This window comes from Theobroma umbraticum, unplaced genomic scaffold (genome assembly GCF_002168275.2).
Source record: "Theobroma umbraticum cultivar Fairchild unplaced genomic scaffold, ASM216827v3 scaffold_44.0, whole genome shotgun sequence".
Classification (NCBI taxonomy): Eukaryota; Viridiplantae; Streptophyta; class Magnoliopsida; order Malvales; family Malvaceae; genus Theobroma; species Theobroma umbraticum.
The window spans coordinates 184,071-199,380 of record NW_018397255.1 but is presented as its reverse complement, the minus strand read 5'-3'; the positions used below and the strand labels follow the sequence as shown (position 1 = coordinate 199,380).

At 34.5% G+C, this 15,310-nt stretch overlaps 3 protein-coding genes across 5 annotated transcripts; all 3 read left to right on the top strand.

The window, feature by feature from the left end:
* Window positions 1–2,919: 2,919 nt before the first annotated feature.
* On the top strand, window positions 2,920–5,804 carry LOC110409307 (tail-anchored protein insertion receptor WRB-like protein). The gene is made up of 8 exons (XM_021418607.2): window positions 2,920–3,168; window positions 3,655–3,779; window positions 3,888–3,967; window positions 4,053–4,123; window positions 4,672–4,742; window positions 4,834–4,915; window positions 5,233–5,282; window positions 5,574–5,804. Exons 2-8 carry the CDS (start codon window positions 3,669–3,671, stop codon window positions 5,640–5,642), a joined length of 534 nt encoding a protein of 177 aa, XP_021274282.1. The 5' UTR covers window positions 2,920–3,168; window positions 3,655–3,668; the 3' UTR covers window positions 5,643–5,804.
* Window positions 5,805–6,152: 348 nt separating this feature from the next.
* On the top strand, window positions 6,153–10,688 carry REP (Rab escort protein). The gene is given in 13 exon segments (XM_021419591.2): window positions 6,153–6,188; window positions 6,584–6,680; window positions 6,683–7,102; window positions 7,105–7,145; window positions 7,147–7,301; window positions 7,408–7,530; window positions 7,667–7,766; window positions 8,384–8,422; window positions 8,529–8,775; window positions 8,859–8,934; window positions 9,291–9,549; window positions 9,827–9,907; window positions 10,177–10,688. Coding segments are annotated over 13 exon segments (1,770 nt in total). The 3' UTR covers window positions 10,273–10,688.
* Window positions 10,689–11,353: 665 nt separating this feature from the next.
* Window positions 11,354–14,948, top strand: RKD5 (RWP-RK domain-containing protein). Of its 3 annotated transcripts, none has more exons than XM_089782372.1 (6): window positions 11,354–11,542; window positions 11,669–11,918; window positions 12,895–13,133; window positions 13,631–13,848; window positions 14,052–14,280; window positions 14,626–14,948. In XM_089782372.1, exons 1-5 carry the CDS (start codon window positions 11,458–11,460, stop codon window positions 14,247–14,249), a joined length of 990 nt encoding a protein of 329 aa, XP_089638498.1. In that variant the 5' UTR covers window positions 11,354–11,457; the 3' UTR covers window positions 14,250–14,280; window positions 14,626–14,948. The 3 variants fall into 3 exon arrangements, with proteins under 3 accessions (XP_089638498.1, XP_089638497.1, XP_089638496.1); XM_089782371.1 differs by having other exon boundaries at window positions 14,621–14,948; XM_089782370.1 differs by having other exon boundaries at window positions 14,052–14,948.
* The last annotated feature ends 362 nt before the right edge of the window (window positions 14,949–15,310 follow it).

The window sequence follows — 15,310 nt, the reverse complement described above, 5'->3', positions numbered from 1 at the left end:
AGAGGGAAATCTTCAATGCCACGTCATGGATCCGTGTGTTTTGACACTATTCGCTGTTCAGCTTCCGCCGAGACTTCAGATTGCTTTTTTTTCTCGATATCACTTTCCGTTTCGACAAAAAAAAAAGATAAAAACAAATAAATTTTTTGTAAATTAAACCGTATAATGTTATTTTTTAAAAATTTTAATTAATATCTTTATATATATATATGAAATGTTATCAAATTTATTTTAATTCAATGAGTATTTTTATTATTATATTTTGAAAACCACTCTAATCTTTATACTTTCTAACATGAGATTTTGAATCCCACATGTCCATTATATTCTTAATAAATTTATTATACAATAGTCACATATCTTTAAAAAAATGATATGGTAAAATATCAAAAGTTACTTATATTTTTTTATTAAAATTAATATAGAGTTGAAGTGTAATTTTTAAATTAAATACTTAAATAAATTCTCAAATTATATCAAAAAAGTCAATTTAATTTTTATCCTTTATTACATTTAAATAAATCTTTAAATTTTTATTTTTAAGTCAAATAAATCCTTCTCACTAATTATTAACTAATTCTTATTAATCAATAATACAATCAATAATTTTTTATATCATGTTATTTATCACGTGATATGTTGATGTGTCATCTTGATGACATCAATGACACATGACATCAAAAATTAGTAACTTAAAATTGAGTTTTTTCTCTTTCAAATGTTAACAAATTATTGATTAGAAATTTAAAATAAAAAATTAAAAAAAATAAATTGATTACTATCTTCTTAATTAAAGGTATCATTTATAACAAAACAAAAAAACTTAATTTAACTTTTTTAATTTAATTGATGCCACTGTTGTTTGATTGAAAGTTGAAAACAATTTTGAAATGAGAAAAAGTAAAAAATAAAAAACACAAGTTTATAATATTGAAATTAATAAAGATATATAATTTTTTTCATAATAAAAGAAAGTGGAATCATTCCTTTTTATTTCTTATGAGTTGTAAGGGAAATATAATATTCTTCTCTTCCATATAATCTGTAAAATCAAATCAAATCTTTCTCTTTTCTTCTTTAAAATCTGTAAGAAAAGTTCGATACTCATTTCTTTTTTAAAATTTGTAAAAAAAATCCAATGTTATTTTCTTGTTTAATAATAATAGATTCTCTTATCACAGTTTTTACAATTGTTAAAAATTTAAAACTACCAAAAGAATGAATTTTAGACAAGGAATAGGAATTTACACATATGAAAAGGATATTTTGATTATAGAGTACATTAGGTTTAAGAAATGTTGAAGAAAGTGAAGGTATTTTTTATTAAGAATAACGGCTTCAATTAAGAATATGTTAATGTTAAAAACTATTTGAAATATATTTTTTTTAATTTTTGTTTCAAATTTTTAATCAATAATTTTTACGCATTTGAATAAGTACAAAGGAAAAAACCAATTCCTAGTCAACAAATTTTCATACCATGACATCTATTACATGATATTGATGTTATTAAGGTTAAATGTTTACATGTGACATTAAAAATGATGTGGCATTAACTAATTTTTGTTAATCAATTGTTAATGTGATAAACTTATTTGATTTAAAATAAAAAATTCAAATACTTATTTAAACACAATAAAAAGATATGAGTTAAATTGATTTTTTTATATAGTTTGAAACTTATTTACATATTTAGATTAATTTTAACTATTTTCTTTTACTTTACAATAATGTTGAAAAAAGTTTTTTTAATTATGTTTAAATCAAAGGGCAATTAGCAAATGTGAAAAATAAAGTAGTTGGCCAATGATTGTTCACCCGTAAATTAAAATAAAGTTCAAGTTGTTTGACTTTAGAGTTCAAGTTGTTTGACTTTAGAATTCAAGTTGTTGCTGCCTTCATAGAACTAGTACGAGTTATTAAGTCATATAAAGAAAACACATGGAATAAATTTGTGGTTTATAGCTAACTAAAGACCGTCAATTTGCTTGCAATTTCGAAACCAACCAAATATTTTTATAATTATCTTTGGGCAGTCCGTCATTACTTCACTATAAAGATTGGTTGTCTTCTTATGGTTATTTAGTCAATTACAGTGCAAAAATAAGCTAAATGTTCGTAAATTGGAGTAAGATAAAAGAAGACTTTATATAATTCGTATTAAAAAAAAAACCTAAAAAATGAGTTTGAGGCACTCAAAGAATATATAACTCGTATAAGTGAAATATTGAAATATTTGATCGGTTCAATTTCAAAATTCAAATATTGAAATAATTATAAATTTTAAAATTCAAATGAAATTAATCTAATTATAATAAAAATTGATAAGTAATCAAAATTGACTTAAATATTCGTAAATAATCTTAACTAACTTATATTGATCAATTGGTTCTAATATTTATATTTTAAAAATGTTAATAATATTTATATAATATATATTTTATAAAAAAATTATTAATGGTATTTTTTTAACGAGTGTAGTTATAAATTTTAAATACTAAATATTAATTTAAATAGTCAAATAAATTATTCATTTCAATAGATTAATAATGAAATAAAAAATTAAATCAAATTTAATTGAATTCAATACGTTTCAATTAATTATTTTGTTTGCATCGATTAATATTCACCCTCAGATCTCACCTCATAGCATATCAACCCATGAACTCGAATCTAAACTTAATTCAGTTGATAAGAGTTCGATTTAGGGACAGAATAAATATATATATATAAAAAAATTGTAATAAATGCTAAATGCAGCAAAAAATTAGAAGCAAGTTAAGTCCCTTGTTTCACGAAAAAGTAATAAAGGAAAATAAGAAATAAATCCTTGGATTTTGTTCTCGGTTATAGTATTATATAATATATAGTATATACTCCACATATATAGAGTTGAAAAAATTTTAAAATTTCGAATAACTATTTTTCGGTTTTTCCATTAAATGAGGAAATAAACCTTAAAATGAAAAAGTGAGAAAAAATAAGGGAAGAAAAAGGTTTCAGGCTCTCTGAATTTAGCGACAAGATCCACTTCCCTCTCTCTTTTCATCGTCGTCTTCCATATCCCTGCTCCTAACTCGCCACTCGGACTCGACGCCGCTGCTGCCGCCTCTTCTTGCTTCGTTCACGATATCTGGCTCTTCAGCGCTCTTGTTGCTTTCTTTGACGGTGAGGCATCTGTTTTATTTTTTCGTTGAGTTACCGATGATTTAAGCACTCTGATTTTGAACGGGAATGAAAAGAGCCTCCTAATAATATTAATTTTGAGCGGCTTGGTTTTGAAGGGGAATGAGATGATTTCAAAAATTTGCCTTGAAAAATGGTTAACTTATACGTGTGTTGGCTTTTTTTAATTTCAATAAGTTTCATTGTTTTTGGTTGATTCCCGATTTGGCAGCGATGTTCGTCCATGGAAAATTTTCATGTTAGTTGTCTTTAAATTCCAATATTTTCATTTTTGACTGATTCCCTAATTCCATAGCCATGGTCTTTGCGGTGCTCCCGTGGAACTGGTGTCTGGTTTTTGAATTTAGGTGATTTAATCGTATAGGTCTATCTCCTAGTCCTAGTAATAGGTTTTGCAATATCTATTTCCTCCAAACAAGATGAGGCAACTTATTTTCCTTTTCTTCAAACTTTCCATGAACCAAACAGAGCCTAACAGAAATATGGGCGAAGGAGAGACACTAGAACAAAGAAGATCCCTGGCAGCTCCTCTCATCTTCTTCATTATCGTCGTCTTCCAATTTGCCACCAAATGGCTCCAAGATTTAAAGAAGGTACCTAATTCCGCTTGATATTGTCGCATCAAGTTGCTTCATTTGAAGATTGTAAATTCTCTTGCAATTTTTCAAAGTGTTAATTAGATTTTCTTATTTCATGGTTAGGGAGCATCCAAGACTGACAAGGAAATCCAGCTTCGTGGAGAGATTAAGCAGCTTTTGAAAGAGGCTGCCTCCTTGTCGCAGTAAGTGATTTAAATATCATTTAATTCCATTAATCAGCTTCGCAATCACAATTGCATGATAAACAACATCAATTTCACTTCATAGGCCATCTACATTTGCACAAGCAGCTAAGCTTAGGAGGTCAGCTGCTGCCAAGGAGAAGGAACTGGCAAATTGTGAGGCTACTTTCCTATTTTTTTACATTGCATAAACTTATAAGAATTTGATTCTTTGAACAATCTTCTTGTGGTGTCTTGGATTTCAATCTATTTTTTGTGCCAATTAAATGATTGATTGATATGGAGATTGATTAGGACTGTGGAAAAAAGTTAAGTGTTCTAATTTTCTGGACTATTATGTTGTTAAAGTGTGTTAGGGAAACCCTACCATGTATTTACTGGTAAATTTAACAAGTATATTTAATCCTCAGAGATGAATGAGGTCTTTGATTTCATTTGCTACATACTACTATTTTAAGTCAGGAAAGAGCTGGTTTCAATTGCTTTAACCTTTAGTATTGGTATTTTTTCACGTTCTTCTTTTGTGGTTAATATGTTTTTCTTTTCTTCTTCAAGAAAGAGAGCTTTGTCTTGTAAACAGCCATGTCTTGTTTGCTATAGTTTAGTTACTTCTTTTGTTTTCTTTTCCTTTTCTTAAGCTCTTTTCCCCTTAAGTTGTTACTTGTATATAGCCTGAACTGATAGAAGCAACACTTGATGTCCAGATCAGGCACAACACAGCAAGGAGGTGAAACTGTCTTATGACTGGTATCTGAAAGTTTTGTTCATTTTAAAGGTGCTTCAGTATGTAATGAAACCGTTTAGAAGTTTATTAATGTTTCTTTCCTTCATTAATGTCCTAAGAGATTGGTTGTCTGGTCATGCAGGTCATAATTCATCTTGTGCTAATCTTCTGGTTTTGGAGGTCTCCTGTTGCTTCTGTATCTCAGCAACTTGTGCAACCCTTTGGTAATGCATTATAATGATTGTGGCTATTGTTGTGTTAACTGTTAAGCTTTTAGCTCTTTTTTCCACTTTGACTGTGTAACTACAATTTTGGTAAACATGCTTGGGCTGACACTCCATCATACTGCCCATCATATTTGGTATATTCTTAACAACGTACTCCCCAAATTGGGTAAAAGTATGTCCCTGGGGCCAGAAAAGAATTAAGTTAGACAAGAACAGAAAGAGTTGACAAGAAGCAATTGGAGGACAAAATATGAATTGTCGAATATCTGAGAAAAAAGGTTGTTTATTGATTGCTTATGACCGCCTTTTTGCAGGGAAGATGTTATCCTGGAAGACTGCGGGTTCTTTAAACAACAATGTCATGGTAAAAAATCTTTGAATCTTTCGTTTGTAGCACCTCTAATCATAATTTTAATTTCTTTCTTCTATGATAGAATAGGATTTGGATTCCCTGTCTGGTTTCCTTTTTCTTATCCCGATTGTTTTGATTAACATGGCCTATCTACAACCTACATGGAGATGTAGTACTATTGAGCACAAATATATTACCTTGATCAGACTTGCCTCTGCCTTATACGGAATAAAAGGAAACAATTATGGCAAGATGGATTTGATGAGTTTCGATTGGTTCTGTTATTAATCTTCTAAATTGCAGGTTGGGATCATACCCTGGTTGATTTTGTGTACCAGGGTTAGCAAGTTTGTTTGCCGAATCATCAAGTAGAACAAAGGGCTTATAAGGAAATGCCTTTGGGTGCTCTCCGACTTTGGATTCATGAATGCCTAATCAGGATGTACTTTTAATTTTGAAGTTGTGAACTAACATCTCTTGTAAAATTCATTCATTTTATTTATCAAGAATGAAAAGCGAGAAATTTGATGTGCTTTTTGCTTCCTCTCTTTTACTTTTTGCCCTTTTTTTTTCCTTTAAATTTCAATTATATATGTATATATATGGCATTTAAATTTTTAATATTAAAATTGATTCATAGGAGTATTGAGCTTTGAATTAGTTAATACTACTTCTATGGTCTATTTGTTTAAGGTAAAAAGAAGATGCATCCGAAAATTTGAATTAGTTATTGATACGTAACTTCGTCTATTCAAAGGAGACAGAGCCACCTGAGGTAGAACTAAAAGAGAAAGCATGATTTTTTTTTAATTCATAGAAAAAAGGGAAATTAAAAAAAAAAAACCTGATTTTGAAGTTGAGCAGAACACGGGGGGCCGGAAAATGCTTATAGGCCTATTCACTAGGGATGGGCCTTCGGTTCGCGTAACATTTGAAAAGGCCTAACGTGCATTTCTAGAATCCAGACTTCTTTCTCTGTTCAAGGTTCATTTGATTTCTTCTTCTTCTTCTTCTAACCGGCACCGGGGATTAACTGTTAGCAGCTTTTTTGTAGTTTTAACTCCCTCTTTGGGGATTATTTTCTATTCCCATCTTGTCCCTTTTTCTCGCATCATCTGAGCTCCAAAACAAAATCACTGTCCCATCTCCCATCTTGATTATTTTGATAATTCATTCTTGTTGAATTTTGGGATATTTTTATTTTAGCAGTAGTGACTGAGTGTATACTAGGTTCAGTGTTTGGGGTGTAAGGTGGCGCGAAACAGCGCGCCTTTTTGGAGATTTAAAAGAGGATTTTTCTCTGCTTTGGCTAGCCACTTTGCAAGCTTTGCTTCCCTCCACTAACCAACCATGAACGACCTCCACCCTACCCTCCCATAGATCCAACTACCTTCGACCTGATCGTTATAGGTACGGCCTACCTGAATCCATCGCAGCCGCCGCCGCCTCCACTGCCTCAAAATCCGTCCTCCACCTCGATCCTAATCCTTTCTACGGCTCCCACTTCTCCTCAATCCCTCTTACCAGTCTATCTTCCTTCCTCTCCTTCCACTCAACGTCACGCTCACCCTCGCCCTCATCCAACGGCCATCACGATTCCACCGTCTTGGATTTCGCCACTCGTCCTCTCTACTCCTCCCTCGACATCTCCAATTTTTCCCCTCAACTCCTCGATCAACACTCGAGAAAGTTCAATATCGATGTGGCTGGACCAAGGGTTCTCTTTTGCGCCGACAAATCCATCGATCTGATGCTAAAATCCGGAGCCAGCCAGTACATGGAGTTCAAGAGTATTGACGCCAGTTTCGTAGGGGACGACAAGGGGAACCTCTGGGTGTGCCGGACTCGAGAGCCGCCATATTTAAAGACATGAGCCTTGGGACTCATGGAGAAGAATCAGTTGATGAGGTTCTTCAAGCTGGTGCAGGGACATTTGGCTGGCGAAGAGGGCCTCAAGATTTCGGAGGAGGATTTGGAGAGTCCGTTTGTTGACTTCTTGAATAAAATGGGATTGCCGCCCAAGATTAAATCGTCTGTTAGTCACAACTTTTCCTTTTATTTTGCAATGTCTCGTCGTTGCTTTAATCATTGGCCTGATGCTCATCTGCAGGGATTTTGTTTTTGCTTGACTTTGCAGGTTTATACTGTATGCAATAGCAATGGCGGATTATGATCAAGAAGATGTCGGAGTTTGTCAAGATTTGCTCAAGACAAAAGATGGAATCGATCAACTGGCTCTATATAATGCTTCCGTTGGCAGGTTAATCTTTATTCTTTCTGCTTTTACTTCAAGCCTTCAACTAGAGTTTGAAAATTTTCAGTGCCATGTTGAATAGAAACTTACTGTAGCACAATGCATCTAATTTTGTGTTAAGTACAATTATTTTTATCCCTAGGTTTTCAAATGCACTCGGGGCTTTGATATATCCTGTCTATGGGCAAGGGGAACTATCCCAAGCCTTTTGCCGTCGTGCTGCTGTCAAAGGTTGCCTTTATGTAAGTTCTAATGTGGAGATAATTCTTTTCATTGATTACATTGAATGCAGTTGTTGATGCATTTCCTGCCATTGTAGGTGTAACTTGTTCATTGTCTTCATGTTAACTTGATTTTGTTTTTAAACTTTACCTTTCGTTTTCCTTGATATGGTATTTCTTACTTATTGATTTTAATGTGGTGTGATTGGATTGAGTTATTTGATGTTTAAAAGCTTGGTTGTTTACTACCTTCTGTCAATGGAAGCCATAAGCAAGCAAATTAATTAAAATTTTGTAGAAAATCTCCAGAAAAAAGTAGTAATAAATGTTTGAGTTCAGAATGGTGCCTTCACTTGCCAATAACTTCAACACAGTAACTCATCAAAATATCCTCCTCCTATGTCCTAGTTGGAATATGTAAAACGAGTTTATCCAAGTTGGTTCTCTTCAGCAATAACCTTGCATCTTTTAGTTGTTTGAATGCATTTCATTTCTCTGAGCATGCCCTTCACCTTGTAGCAATAGAGTGGCTCATAACATCCATCAGGGCAACCACATCAACCTGATTTTACGTGAAATTTTCATGTTTTAGCTGTAGAATTAAGATACTAATCTGTGTCTGAATGAACATGACACAGGTATTGCGTATGCCAGTTACTTCATTGCTGGTGGACAAGGTATGGAAGCATACCCCTGATTAAATTATTTTAAATAATACTGAGCAGACTATCAGGAATCATTAGGGTAAATGAACTTCATATTTTTCATTTGAAAATTTTACAGGATAGTGGGTGTTATAAGGGTGTTAGATTAGCTTCAGGTCAAGATATATTCAGCAAGAAACTAATCCTTGATCCATCCTTTACGGTACCTTTGCCATTGGGCTCACCCTCACCACATCCACTGCAAGAAAAGCTTCCTCTTTTCAGTCTTAGGGATGATAGAGGGAAGGTAGCAAGGGGAATATGCATCACAAAGACTTCTTTGAAGCCAGACGTATCAAACTTTTTGGTTGTATATCCTCCAAGATGTAAGATCAATTTCTTTTTGCATTTGTTGTAGACAAGAAGCTAAATAGAAAAGTCATAATTTTTTGTTTCTGTTTTCTCCTAGCATTGTTTCCCGAGCAGGTTACATCAATCAGACTCCTGCAGATAGGTAGCAATGTAGCTGTTTGTCCACCAGACATGTAAGTTTGCTTGAGTTATTGAAGAGGATAAGTTCTATCTGTTTGTTTGACATTGATGGATTTTATCAGTTGTTATTTTTTGCTTCCTTGTTGAATTGCTTTCCTCATGGTTGTTACCTTTGAGCATGTCTTTTCTGATCAATTCTCTGACTGGCTACTTAGCATTTAGGTATATCGACCTTAGGGCATAAAATTCTTTTCATTGATTATGATACTCAGGTGAATAGTGAAATTTACCATTATTATTATTTTTCCTTGGTTGATGTTTTCCACAATTTTATGCATTATCAAAATGGAGTGATTCAATTTTATATGTTTAGTGCAAGGATTTAAATATTTCCACCTGTTCTATTCAGGTTTGTGATATATATCTCGGCATTATGTTCTGATGATGATGAAGGAAAGAAGTTACTTCATGCAGTCATGAATACTCTTGTTACCCTTCCTGTTTCTACAAATTCTGAGAGCAATGCTGCAGTTCAAAGTAAGACTGCAGAAAGTGGTGGTGCAGCTCAAAATGAGACTGCAGAAAGTAGTTTCACCGTTCAAAATGACCTTGGAGAAGGAAAACCTACTTTACTTTGGAGTGCATTGTATATTCAGAAGCTTACTTTGGTATGTTGCCAATGGTGGCTTTTTCTTGTGTAGATCTTCTTAGTTACTAATATTTTGGTATTGTGACTATGGGCCATCATTTTATCTTGCTGCTTTCCTTTTTTTCGAATAATTATCACACTCTTTCAAGAAATGTTAGAACCTAGGACAAGCTTTTGGAGGGATGACACATTCTGCCGTCATAATACTAGGCTATGGACATTTGTTAATATGCAGCATTAATGTGAATATATGGTGACTGTAATGTCCTTTTAATATATTTATATTTTGTTTTCAGGGTCAAGTTGATTTTATCTGTTCAGGTCCCATGCCAGATGGAAAATTGAACTACAATGATCTTTTAGATGCAACTGTTAAGGTACAGCATTTGCTAATATTTATGAAATTTAAAATTCTAGTCTGCTGTGCATGAGCGTGTTTAACTGATCTAATCATTGATCTGTTACAACTTGCAATTTGCTTGTTATTGGGTTTCTTTGTTTGAATTCTATTCTACTTCTTTGTTCTTTGGGATGAATTTTCCATTTCATTCAAAGCTAAGTGAACTTAAAAGTGTACTGAAATTACAGAAATATTACCATTTCTGATTGCTGACTAGAATGTAGTGTTGGTTGTCGAATTTGACAGTTATTTCAGGAGATTTACCCTGACGAAGAATTCTTTCCGGAGACATCCACCTCAGAAATTCCAGAGGATGATGGTGGCGTTGCCCTGGAGACATAGAGATTCACTGGATGCAATATTCTTTCCTTAATGGAGCATCAAACAACCGGGATTCTTTTCCAACATTATGCTCAATTGATTGGAGAATGCTGCTGTCTTATGATCTGATGATGAAGAAAAAAGTCAAGGGATTTGACGTTACATACAAATTACACACACCATGGTGAGGAAACTTAAGAATTCGCCCGTCTTTACAGATAATTACAAACTAACTCTAGTTTTGATTTCCCTTGTATAAACTTGTGTTGTATTCTACTCTCTTGGTACTTAGATAGTTGTGATGTAACAGTTAAAAGAAAATACATTTTAAACTGTTCCCAAAACAGGACAAAATGTTGCAGTAGCAGTTATGAAGACGGAAGAGTATTGGTCGTTGCATTTGTCGTTTCCCTACGCATTCTAGTCAAATCTTTTATGTATTCATCTACCGATCTTTTTTTCATTTACGTTTTCTGTTGAGATTAAGGATTTTTGTAATTGGAAAGTTACTGAAACGCAGTCCAATTCCTAACTTGCCGTGCCACTTTGCAGACATGCGGCCAAGGTCCCAGGGTAGTTGGTGAGCAAAGTTGGTTTGGTGCCTTCTTACTGACATAAGAACCCCTGGGCCGTCCCTCAAAAACAAAATTAACAACTTGTGGGGAGAAAACATCATAAACAAAAACCAAAGAAAGAGTAAGGAGTGACTTTACGAGTGTATTTAGATGCTTTACATACGACAGAAAATAGAGACTTGGGATTCTTTGTTCCAAATCCAACGTTGGTTCTCATTTCTCAACATTTCAAAACAAAGCTAGAGTGACTACATTGTTTACAAGGTGTCCTAGTAAGGTTTGTTTTGCTATCTATGCTTTGAGAAGAAAAAATGGTACACGAGAAGCGTTCATTGGTGTAGCATTTTGCTATATTGATTATTCGGCAACAGTCCAACAGAATATCCTGGGAACAGTTAAAGGACAGGCCCAAAAATGATTTTCTTTTTCTTTTCCTTTTTTTTTTAGATAAGGAAATGAGAAAACAATTTAAAATACGGGAAAACGAAAAAGAAAAAAAAAAAGAAAACCATGGTCCATTGCTGGAGCCCGGTAGTAGGGTCATGCAAACTTGTCCTTCTTGACCGGTAGACCTTCAAATTCTGTCTTGCTGTCCTTTTCAAATTCTGGTACTTTATCCTACGTTAGATTGATGATCTCTTCTTCTTCTTCATGGAGTTGTCTCAAGACCCCTTCTCTGACAACTCTCCTGGTCTTTGAAAATACTAACAACAAAGGTACTTAATTCCCTTCTGCCTTATCACCAAAAAAAAAAAAGAATGGTATATTTGGTAGTGTTTCTTTTCTGGGCTTAGTTAAAGTCTTGTTTCCTTTGCTTGGCTTCTGTTGGCGTTCTTTTGCAGAGTTGATCAGAAGCTTGCATGTATACCGATTGGAGAATGGGGAGGAAAATGAGGTTGAGAGAGAATTTGTGTTCAGAAAAGATGGTCCCTATGTGGAAATGGCAACATCCCCACTTCTTCGATTGCAGGGGCTTCGACTTCTGGAGCATTTTGAAGGCAGAGTTATCGGTTTGTGGCTTTGCGTTTTTGCATTTCATGCCCATCGTCTACCTCGCTTCTTCTTCATTCCTTCTGTACTCTCCATTTCCAGGTACTCTTTTGAGGTGCTCCTTTACTAGATTGATTGATTGATTCAATGAAATGGGATTAATTTTACTTTTATGCCAGGATGATTAATCTGTGACATGTGCATGCAAAGTCTGGTTTTCTTTTATATGATTAATTCAATGCAAAAGAAAGTTTTTGCATTTTAATTTGATTATTTGGTATTTCAAAATAGAAATATTCATTGAATATTGGGATTAAGAGGCTAGAAAAGATCAGAAGAAGCGGGTATCGGACCTCAGAAGCACATCTTATGCATCCAGATCACAATAACTTTTACATCATTATTGAGTCATGTCACTATGATGTTTCACTTGTGCTTTCAACCTACTAACAGGAAATCAAAGTAGAGTCAACAGGAGCGTGGTCCCCAATAATAAAATCTGCATTGATTGGCAACTGTCTCCTGAGAGCCATTATTTTGCATTAGTTGATGCGTCTCAACAAAGAATTAGCCAATTAGAGGGTCTTTAATCGATTGAAATGTGGCATTCGTTTCTTATCATTTCCCTGTCATGTTGGTAGCATTGCTTTGCCGTATTAATGTCTAATCATATCATGAATTCCATATAGATACTTTTTCTTCTTTTGCTTACAAATTCTTTTAAAGTAGTGATTGTGTTTTGAGTGGCATTTATGTGAACATATCAAGAAACTTCTGCGGGACAAAATACCAACTTACTAAATGTGCTGAACAAAACCGGGTAGAGCATGTATCAAGGAAAAGACTTTCATTGCCAAGAGTATGATTGTCCCATGTTTGATACTTTGATTTTTCTAAGTTGGCCTTTCACCCACCTGGCTTTTCATTATCAAAGACTTTTAACATGAAATGACTCAGTCTCCTCTCTAATCTGAGCCATACTTTATTAGGAAGTGCATATTTCGTAACTTATACCATGTTTTCCCAAGTCTATACAAAGAGTTTTGACGTTCCTAGCTTTCATTTTGTCATCATGCAGAAATCCCAAGCTGAAGTCTATCCCAACACTGGCCAATGATCTTCAAGTGATTTTCCAGAGGGGCTGTGGCACACAAGATAGAGGACCATCCAGGAAGTCATCTAAGGAATCGTGCACAAGGGATGCAGATAATTACTGCCAGTCAAAAAGAAGTCTGCTTGTACTTGATCAAGATCTTAACTGCCTCCCTAATTCAATTGCTACATCTGAATTACTGAAATCTCAACATACTGAACAAGGTGCAACAGGTCCTTTTAGAGTTTCCTCTTTTTGGTAATTGTACATGAATAAGAAGTCCATATTCTGTAACGATGGATTTACTTTGTGTTTATAAATCTTCATAATTGCATGAACCGAACTTCTGTGGACTGTAAATTGGATCAATGTTCACCTACAATCATGCAGTTTATTGTTTATATGCCAAGAACACTTGAACAAAATGTTATTCATTCCTCATACTTTTCTTTTCCAATTACTTGTCATTCTCAGATGGATTCATTAGTTAAAGCTGCTCCTGTTGATGCATAATGATATATTTGTTCTGTTAAAAGCAATTTACTAGCTGTCTAGGAAAATACATGGGAGATTATTGGATGCTATAGAACATAGCTAATCTATTAGGTTTTCAAGAAACAGATTATTCTAAGGATTTGTTTTTGCATGCATTCCTATTTAAGATTTAGATTTGTCTGTGTCTATTAAACATAATGTCTAAGAAACTGAGGAAAAACTGCAGGTGTTGCAGTGAAAAAGAAAAAGAGAGCAGACTCTAAGGACATAGCCAGAATTGCTCTTGAAGATCTTGCAAAATACTTTGATCTTCCAATAGTGGAAGCTTCTAGAAATTTGAATGTTGGACTCACTGTTCTGAAAAGAAAGTGCAGAGAATTTGGTATTCCTCGCTGGCCTCACAGGAAGATCAAATCCCTTGATGGTCTAATTCGTGATCTCCAGGTCCTTTCTCTTTCCCTTTTGCTGTCAAATTGCCTCCATACACACCGCATATTGCATATGCTGCTAGCATGCAACCGGTCTGCTTTTATCCATGTACATTTATATACTTACTTGCTTACAAAGAAAATTATACTCAGTTATATGGATGTCTGCTTCTTGTTTTTTTTTTCTTCTTGAAACAACTGAAAACAAAAACTATGCAGGAAGAGGCAGAGCAGCGGCAGCAAGAGGATGAGGCTGCAGCCTTTGCTGTAGCAAAGAGGCGAATGATGTTAGAGACTGAGAAGGAAAGTATAGAAAGAGAACCTTTTATTGAATTAAAGAGTGAGACGAAGCGGTTCAGGCAGGATATTTTCAAGCGAAGACACAAAGCTAGAGCTCTTAAAAACCAGTGCCTATGAGTTTTGCACAATCCAGTGACGGAATTAGACGGTAATACATAGGACTATATATACTGCTTACTTGACCAAGACCTTTTAACTTAGAGACTGCAGTAAGATCAACACTTCCATATGTGCACTTTTGCCTGATATTGTTGTAATGCACTAGCACTAGGAGTAAGTCGTTATAAAGTTGCTGTTACATGAAGGTTCACTAATGCGTCATAGGTACTGTTCCCCTTAACCAGTCACTTTACCTTCATCCATTGCTGGTGGTTATTGTTGCCTGGGTATCATGTTGGCTTGAATAGTTACCTTTGATGCTATATATATATATAAGGAAAGGACCTTACATGTGGGAGTTTGACAAATATATTTTGTGGCTCTATAAGGAAAGAAGCCCAGCACCTGGTTGATCCCATTATCATCCATATGTCACAAGGAAAGTATCTCTATCCCACATCGGATAAGAACAGAAGGTCTTGAGTTTTTTATAAGCGGGTGTGTTGTACACTTCCATAAACGTGTTTATAGAGAAGAGAGTAATGACCCCGTGACAAGTGGTATCAAAACGGATCGGACCTCGTCTGACTCACGTCAAGGGCCCGGACCTAGGGAGACTCAGGGTAGGTAAGGTGGCTGACGGACATTGTTGGAATCGGGTGGGAGAGAGTGTCACGAAGAAAATGTCTCTATTTCACATCGGATAGGAACGAGAGATCCTGCACACTCTCATAAGCGCTTTTATTGAATTTTAGCACTATATCACATTTCTGTATAATCGAATCCGTTGTTGAAATGATGACTAGGAAATGGGCGTATTGACAAAGGATACGAGGTCAACTGTTCTGTGCGTTTTATTGAATTTTAGCACTATGTCACATTTCTGTATAATCGAATTCGTTGTTGAAATGACGACTAGGAAATGAGATTTCTGTATAATCGAATCCGTTGTTTGAAATCGGGTGGGAGAGAGTGTCACAAAGAAAATGTCTCTATTTCACATCGGATAGGAATGAGAGATCCTGCACATTATCATAACCGTTTTTATTGAATTTTAGTACTATGTCACATTTCTGTAT

What these genes read in the sequence shown, in the direction of transcription:
- LOC110409307 (XM_021418607.2), top strand. Translation starts at nt 3,669, where the DNA reads ATGGGCGAAGGAGAGACACTAGAACAAAGAAGATCCCTGGCAGCTCCT. An exon ending in GGAGAAGGAACTGGCAAATT is followed by an intron (nt 4,124 to 4,671) that starts GTGAGGCTACTT and finishes CTTGATGTCCAG; the next exon opens with ATCAGGCACAACACAGCAAG. An exon ending in GCAACTTGTGCAACCCTTTG is followed by an intron (nt 4,916 to 5,232) that starts GTAATGCATTAT and finishes GCCTTTTTGCAG; the next exon opens with GGAAGATGTTATCCTGGAAG.
- RKD5 (XM_089782372.1), top strand. Translation starts at nt 11,458, where the DNA reads ATGATCTCTTCTTCTTCTTCATGGAGTTGTCTCAAGACCCCTTCTCTG. An exon ending in TCTGTACTCTCCATTTCCAG is followed by an intron (nt 11,919 to 12,894) that starts GTACTCTTTTGA and finishes GTCATCATGCAG; the next exon opens with AAATCCCAAGCTGAAGTCTA. An exon ending in GTCTAATTCGTGATCTCCAG is followed by an intron (nt 13,849 to 14,051) that starts GTCCTTTCTCTT and finishes AAAACTATGCAG; the next exon opens with GAAGAGGCAGAGCAGCGGCA.